This window comes from Nicotiana sylvestris, chromosome 10 (genome assembly GCF_000393655.2).
Source record: "Nicotiana sylvestris chromosome 10, ASM39365v2, whole genome shotgun sequence".
Classification (NCBI taxonomy): domain Eukaryota; kingdom Viridiplantae; phylum Streptophyta; class Magnoliopsida; order Solanales; family Solanaceae; genus Nicotiana; species Nicotiana sylvestris.
This window is the reverse complement of record NC_091066.1, coordinates 57,222,676-57,229,937: the sequence shown is the minus strand read 5'-3', so window position 1 is coordinate 57,229,937 and position 7,262 is coordinate 57,222,676. Positions and strand designations below refer to the sequence as shown.

General features: G+C 41.3%; 2 protein-coding genes across 2 annotated transcripts; both read left to right on the top strand.

The window, feature by feature from the left end:
- The first annotated feature begins 466 nt into the window (after nucleotides 1-466).
- Nucleotides 467-1,477, top strand: LOC138879374 (uncharacterized). The gene is made up of 2 exons (XM_070158984.1): nucleotides 467-581; nucleotides 687-1,477. The coding sequence occupies exons 1-2, from the start codon at nucleotides 467-469 to the stop codon at nucleotides 1,475-1,477; spliced, it is 906 nt and encodes a 301-aa protein (XP_070015085.1).
- Nucleotides 1,478-3,902: 2,425 nt separating this feature from the next.
- LOC138879373 (uncharacterized) lies at nucleotides 3,903-4,280 on the top strand. The gene has a single exon (XM_070158983.1). It carries the CDS (start codon nucleotides 3,903-3,905, stop codon nucleotides 4,278-4,280), a length of 378 nt encoding a protein of 125 aa, XP_070015084.1.
- Nucleotides 4,281-7,262: the final 2,982 nt, after the last annotated feature.

The window sequence follows — 7,262 nt, the reverse complement described above, 5'->3', positions numbered from 1 at the left end:
AGAGGACCTAATGCTCCGCTAGCAGAGTAGGAGGACTTCTCTGAGGCCTTTTTAGCCCATTATTTGCCACGGGAGGTCGGGAGGCCCGCCTTGACCAGTTTTTTAACCTAAAGCAGGGGATATGAGTGTGAGGAATTATAGCCATAAGTTTAATTCTTTGGCAAGGTATGCACCAGATATTGTACATACCATAAGGGATAGAGTTCATCATTATATGTATGGTTTGGGGGATCATCTGATTAGAGATTGTAGGGTAGCATCCCTATCGGATGATGTAGATATTTCCCGCATATAGGCTTTCACTCAAACTACAGAGGACCTTTCCCGTCGGATTCGTGATACTCGTAGGGATAGGGAGCAGAGTAAGAGGGTTCGTACTACGGGGTCTTATAGGGAACCACGGGGTGATTTTAGGCCCCCATTCCATCGATATCCACCTCGGTCAGCAGGTAGTTTCCCACCACAGATGCAGGGCCAGTGGTTTGATCGATATATTCAGTCAGGACCAGGGCAGAGCTCGGGCCAGCCTGAGGGGCATCGACAAGAGCGTTCCGCACAAATGAGACAGCCTACTCCTCCATGTACTTAGTGCGGTAAGCTGCACACCGGTCAGTGTAGACAGGGTTCGAGTGCATGTTATCATTGTGGACAGACATGACATTTTATTACTCGGTGCCCGGGGTTAGGGAGAGGTGCACCAACTCAGGCTTCAGGATCCACAACAGCCTCTTCGCCCTCAGTCCGTGCTCCCCGACCAGGTCCACAGTCTACTCAGGGTCGTGGTAAGGGGAGATGTGGAGGAGACACCTCAGGTTCTAGTGGTGGTCAGAACCGCTTTTATGCACTCACAAGCCGACAGGATTCAGAGGCATCCCCAGATGTTGTCACAGGTATATTGACAATACATTCTAATGCCATTTATGCATTGATAGATCCCGGCTCTACATTTTCATATATTACTCCATTTATTGCTGGTAAGATTGACATGAGATCTAAGTTGTTGCCACAGTCAGTTGAGGTGTCTACACCAATTGGCGACTCTATTGTAGCTAATCATGTCTATCGAGGTTGTACAGTGTTAATTAATGACCGTCCAACCTCTGTTGATTTAGTTGAATTTGTTATGCTAGACTTCGATGTCATTATGGGTATGGATTGGTTGGCAACTTGTTATGCTAATATTGATTGTCGTGCAAAGGTGGTTCGATTTCATTTTCCTGGTGAGCCTGTCCTTGAATGGAAAGGTAATGCAGCCACGCCCAAGGGTAAGTTTATTTCATACCTTAGGGCTCGGAAGTTTATTGCTAAAGGCTGTATATACCATCTGGTTCATGTCAGGGATATAGATAAGGAGCCAGCGACTCTTCAGTCGGTTCCTATTGTGAATGTATTCCCGACGCTATTCCCTGACGAGCTTCCAGGAATTCCCCCCGAAAGGGAAATTGATTTCGCTATAGATTTGCTTCCTGATACATAACCTATATCCATTCCTCCCTACAGAATGGCTCTTGCAGATCTAAGGGAATTGAAGGAACAACTGAAGTACATGATCAATAAAGGCTTTATTAGGCCAAGTACATCCCCATGGGGTGCTCCGGTGCTCTTTGTTCGAAAGAAAGATGACTCCTTGCGGATGTGTATTGACTATAGGCAACTAAATAAAGTCACTATCAAGAATAAGTATCCTCTTCCATGGATTGATGACTTGTTCGACCAGTTACAAGGTGCCAAATGTTTTTTGAAGATTGACTTGCGATCCGGTTATCATCAGCTACGAGTCAGGGATATTGATATCTCAAAAACAACATTTAGGACGAGGTATGGCCATTTTGAATTCCTTGTCATGTCTTTCGGGCTTACAAATGCCCCAGCAGCCTTTATGGATCTTATGAACCGGGTATTCAAACCATTCTTTGATGAATTTGTGATTGTGTTTATTGACGACATCCTGATATATTCACGATCGGAAGCCGAGCATGCGGACCACTTGCGAGATGTATTGCAGACTCTCCAGGACTACAGGTTATATGCTAAATTCTCTAAATGTAAATTTTGGCTAACTTCTTTAGCTTTTCTTGGTCATGTTATTACCGGTGATGGTATCAAGGTTAATGGCCAAAAGATTGAAGTTGTGATGACTTGACCGAGGCCCTTAAATCCGATAGAGGTTCGTAGCTTTTTAGACTTGGCAGGATATTACCGAAGGTTTGTGGAGGGATTTTCCTCTATCTCTGCACCATTGACGAAACTGACACATAAGGGAGCTAATTTTCAGTGGACTGAGGCATGTGAACAAAGTTTCCAGGAGCTAAAGAAAAGGCTTACGACGACACCTGTCTTGACTCTTCCGGATGGCACCGGGGGTTATGTTGTATATTGTGATGCCTTGAGAGTTGGACTAGGTTATGTTCTTATGCAGCATGGTAAGGTTATTGTGTACGCCTCCAAACAGTTGCGGAAACATGAACAGAACTATCCTACGCACGATCTTGAGTTAGCCACAGTTGTCTTCGCCCTAAAGATTTGGCGGCATTATCTATATGGGGTTCATATTGATGTTTTCACCGACCACCAGAGCCTTCAGTATTTATTTAAACAGAGGGAGCTGAACCTACGACAAAGAAGATGGCTAGAATTACTAAAGGACTATGATGTTGATATTTTATATCATCCCGGCAAAGCTAATATTGTTGTTGATGCCCTTAGCCGGAAGTCCATGGGAAGTCTAAGCCATGTTGAAGCTGATAAGGTCAAGATGACCAAATATCTATGCCAGCTAGCTAATTTACAGGTGTGTTTGGTAGACGCAGAGGGTGGACGCATTCTCGTTCAAAATACAGTAAAATCTTTTTTTGTTACTGAAGTAAAAGAGCGACAACACGAGGATCCTAAGCTTATAAAACTGAGGTAAAGTATTCCACAGCAGCGACAATCTTTATTTGAGCTAACTGGAGATGGAGTCCTTAGATACCAGGGCCGCTTATGTGTACCAACAGTCGGAGAGCTCTGCGCCAAGATTCTTTCAGAGGCCCATTATTCTAGATATGCAGTTCACCCCGGAGCGACAAAGATGTATCGGGACCTTCGACAGATCTATTGGTGGAATGGAATAAAAAAGGATATCGCAAAGATGGTAGCCCAATGTCCCAACTGCTAGCAAGTTAAAGCCGAACATTAGAGGCCTGAAGGCCTAACTCAGTATATTGAACTTCCATTATGGAAATGGGACATGATAAATATGGACTTCATCACTGGTTTGCCTCGCACTCCACGGAGGTATGATTCTATTTGAGTAATTATTGATAGACTTACAAAATCTGCTTATTTCCTGCCAGTCAGGACGACATATTCAGCTGAGGATTATGCCAAGCTTTACATCCGAGAGATTGTTCGCCTTCATGGAGTATCATTATCTATTATCTCTGATCGAGGGGCTCAATTTACAGCACATTTTTGGAAATCTTTTCAAAGGGTCTAGGCACGTAGGTAAATCTTAGCGCCGCTTTTCATCTGCAAACTGATGGACAGGCAGAGCGTACTATTAAGATAGTTGAGGATATGTTATGTGCCTGCGTGCTAGATTTTAAAGGAATTTGGGATGATCATCTACCTCTTATTGAGTTCGCTTATAATAACAGCTTCCAAGCTAGTATTCAGATGGCCCCTTACGAAGCACTATACGGGCGAAAGTGTAGGTCGTAGATCGGTTGGTTCAAGGTCGGGGAAGAAGAGTTGCTAGGTCCTAATTTAGTCCAGCAAGCAATGGAAAAGGTAAAAATTATTAAAGACCGGATGCGTACAGCACAAAGTCGGCAAAAGTCTTATGCAGATGTTCGACGACGAGACTTAGAGTTTGATGTAAAAGATGGATTTTTCTAAAAGTATCGCCTATGAAGGGCGTCATGCGATTTGGAAAGAAGGGGAAGCTCAGCCCCAGGTATGTTGGACCGTATAAGATTATTCGGAGGATTGGTTGGGTGGCGTACGAGCTTGATTTGCTTTCAGAATTGGAAGCAGCCCATCCTGTGTTTCATGTATCTATGTTGCGAAAGTGCATTGGAGATCCTTCACGTATTACGCCCATGGAGGATATTCACATTGCTGAAGACTTATCTTATGCAGAGGTACCGGTAGCTATTTTAGATCGGCAGGTAAGAAAGCTTCGAACTAAAGAAGTGGCTTCCGTGAAAGTGTTATGGCAAAATAACAACATCGAGGAAATGACCTGGGAAGCTGAGGAGGAGATGAGGAAGAAGTACCCCCACCTATTTACGACTTAAGGTGAGTCGCATTTAAATAATTGGCAATTATTCCTTTACAACAACTTAATTGGATTTTAAATGACTTGAAAGTGCAATTTAAATTTCTTATTGCGAGATAGCTATACGAAGCCTAGTAGTTGGAATCTTCAGAATTTGATTTATGCTCTACAATGTACCAAATATAGCCTTGAAAATACGTATTAGCGGAAAAGAAATGAAACCAAGGAATTGACTTGACCCATTCGCGGACGAATGTTCCTAACGGGGGAAGACTGTGAGACCCCATATTTTTTTCTTTTTTTCTTACGTAATATACGTAACGTGACGTGGTTATATTAGGTATATATGATTGGGTATAGCACATTGGGAGAATAAGAATGAAAATATGTGGTAATATCAAGGAACTAAACTAAAGCTATAGGTCAAAGGAATCCCTTAAACAAAGGTTCATGGTTAAAGAAATGGCTCGGGTGGCACCCCGCGCGTTCGGAAGGTTTAAGTTAATTTACACATGTGGGATAAGACCAAGAGTGTCTAATATGCTAAGAATAATTTTTTATGAAGTATTATAATATCACACTGGTCACATGTCAAGTTTTGGAATCAAGCAAGTTGCGAAATAAAGGTCGGCAAAGGTTATATTAAATTTCTCTAATAAATTTTCTAATCTTTGGGTCAAATGTATCAGATCATTTCTCCCAATATATAATAAGTTATGGGACCCACAACCTACCTAATCGAAGGTTTATGAGTCTAGTTTGCAACCAAAAAACCCTCACATCAATCCTACATTGGAGTAAAAAGTTATGACTATTTTACCGCGGACTGTCCAGGCTGAAATCGGGTCGCGAACCGGGTCGGGTCAAACAAGTAGTATAAGTCGGCAAATTCGACTTTTCAGACCTAAAAACATTTCATTTTCGTCCTAAAACAGTAATAAAGCTGAAGAGAAGGTTCCATGGTGCTCTTGAGTGATTAAGGTGTGTTTTTAACGATTTCTATCGTTAAAATTTGCCCCCGTGCCTAGGAACGCAATCTCTACGCTTTGCAATCGTTTCCCCCTTCTATTAGCTGTGTTTGGAGCTATTCTTGGAAGATAGGAATTTGTTGTTCTTGCTGGTTCTTCAGGCTTTATACTTGGTTTTCCAAGGTAATCATCTTGGGACTCTTTTATGATCGTTTTTACAAAGTTCTATGGACGTTTCGTCAAGTTAGGGTCATATGGCAAATCTGCCGATTAAACTCAATTATGAACTGTTTATAGGTGCATATAAGCTGCATATATGTAGTGTTTACAAAGCGTAGGACGTAAGGAACAACTTTTGTGAAGGAACTACAGGTATTCAGACGTTCGTTGGAAAGGTATGTTAAGGCTAAGCTCCGTCCTTCCTTTTAGCACGAATTCTGGGAAATTCCTAAGACGTCAACTGTGGTATTTTACTATTCTATTGCTAGAAAGACCTTATGTGAAAGGCATTGGGATTGTAGCTGAAATATTTTCATGATGCTATTAGGTTGATATTCCACTCATTCAGTTAAATAGGGTATTCGACATCTATATATATCATTTTGTCGGCTTTCTTTACTATATGTCTATATATATGAATTCTTATTCATCTTTGGGTTGTGTGACAAAAAAAATAAAGTCATTTAGTATTTGCGATCAGTCCTTCTTCCTTGTTAAAGTGTATTTTAAAATCTCTAAAGTGACATGTCGATTTCCAAAAATTTCAAATATAATTTTTATGTTTAAACTACTAAAACACTTGATTTTTGAAATACTTTCTTTTACTAAATATTAAGAAATCAGGTATAAGGACTAAGTAAAGCACCTTAATCTTTTTATGAACATTTTCAGAGTTAAGTTATCTTTCTAAAAGTCGAGTTAAGTTTTCAAGCTTATTCAAAAGAAAAGAAAACATATGAGGTTCCACGAGACAATTGTATGCGATACGAAGGTGATTATGAGATCATGAGGATAAGAGTACCTATGAGCCAAGATTGGCTAAGTTCTTGTTATGGCCTATTATGTGCATTCAAAGTTCATATCATACATGACATATTATGCATGGACTTCGAGCTATAATCGGAGGTAAGGGGCCTATTTGCCCGAAAAACTATATATATTGTACAGATGGCTACAGGTTGGCAATATGATACCGGTTAGCTACCGGAAGAGTCCGCCATTGCTAGCATTTGGTTGGGTATGTCATGCATTTGCATCAATATATATGTATTCACGATATACGATTACACGAGCATACCATGCATATTTGATTACTATGAAGTCGGATGTTGACCATGGAGGCTATCAGAGTTTCAGTGTCAGGTGGTACCTCCATTACTTTTTTTTATCAGCTATGTATGATTCTACTGTATGCCTTACATACCAGTACATTTTTATTCGTACTGATGTCCCGTTGCCTGGGTGTCACTGCATTTTTATTTCATGCGTGTAGGTCAAGGTAGGGACTCTGATCGACCCCTCCGCTAGGATTCGGGATTCAGCTGTGAGTTGGTAAGCTCCACCTCTTCCTGGAGCTTTCATAGAATGGTTACTTTTGTTATACAGTTTGGGTATAGTCGGGGCCTTGTCTCAACAGTGCTTATGACACTCTTAGAGGCTGTTGTGGACACAATATTCTGGGTTTCATTTTGTAGCTTTCAGTTTCCAGCCCATAGGCTTGGCATGTATATATATGTGTGTAGGCATGTATGTCTCCAATCGCGGCCTCGTCGGCCAGCTAGTACTTTATTATTTTGGCTCGTCTACCTTTGTTTATATGGATTATTGTTATTCAGGTCATGACGTTAATGGTCTAGGCTTAGTATTTCAGATGTTGTGCTGCCTGATCTATTGGGCCCCCAGTTTAGTTAGCTAGTATGTTTAGTGGCTAACTCGATCGAATATAGTATCGAGTGCCAGTCGTGCCTCCCCTAGTTTGGGGCGTGACAAAAACAACTCAAATACATCAAACAATGCTAAAAAAACCAATCCCA

Coding starts and splice junctions, on each gene's coding strand:
- LOC138879374 (XM_070158984.1), top strand. CDS start 467: ATGCAGGGCCAGTGGTTTGATCGATATATTCAGTCAGGACCAGGGCAG. Junction 582..686: donor GAGACAGCCTACTCCTCCAT/GTACTTAGTGCG, acceptor GCCCGGGGTTAG/GGAGAGGTGCACCAACTCAG.
- LOC138879373 (XM_070158983.1), top strand. CDS start 3,903: ATGCGATTTGGAAAGAAGGGGAAGCTCAGCCCCAGGTATGTTGGACCG.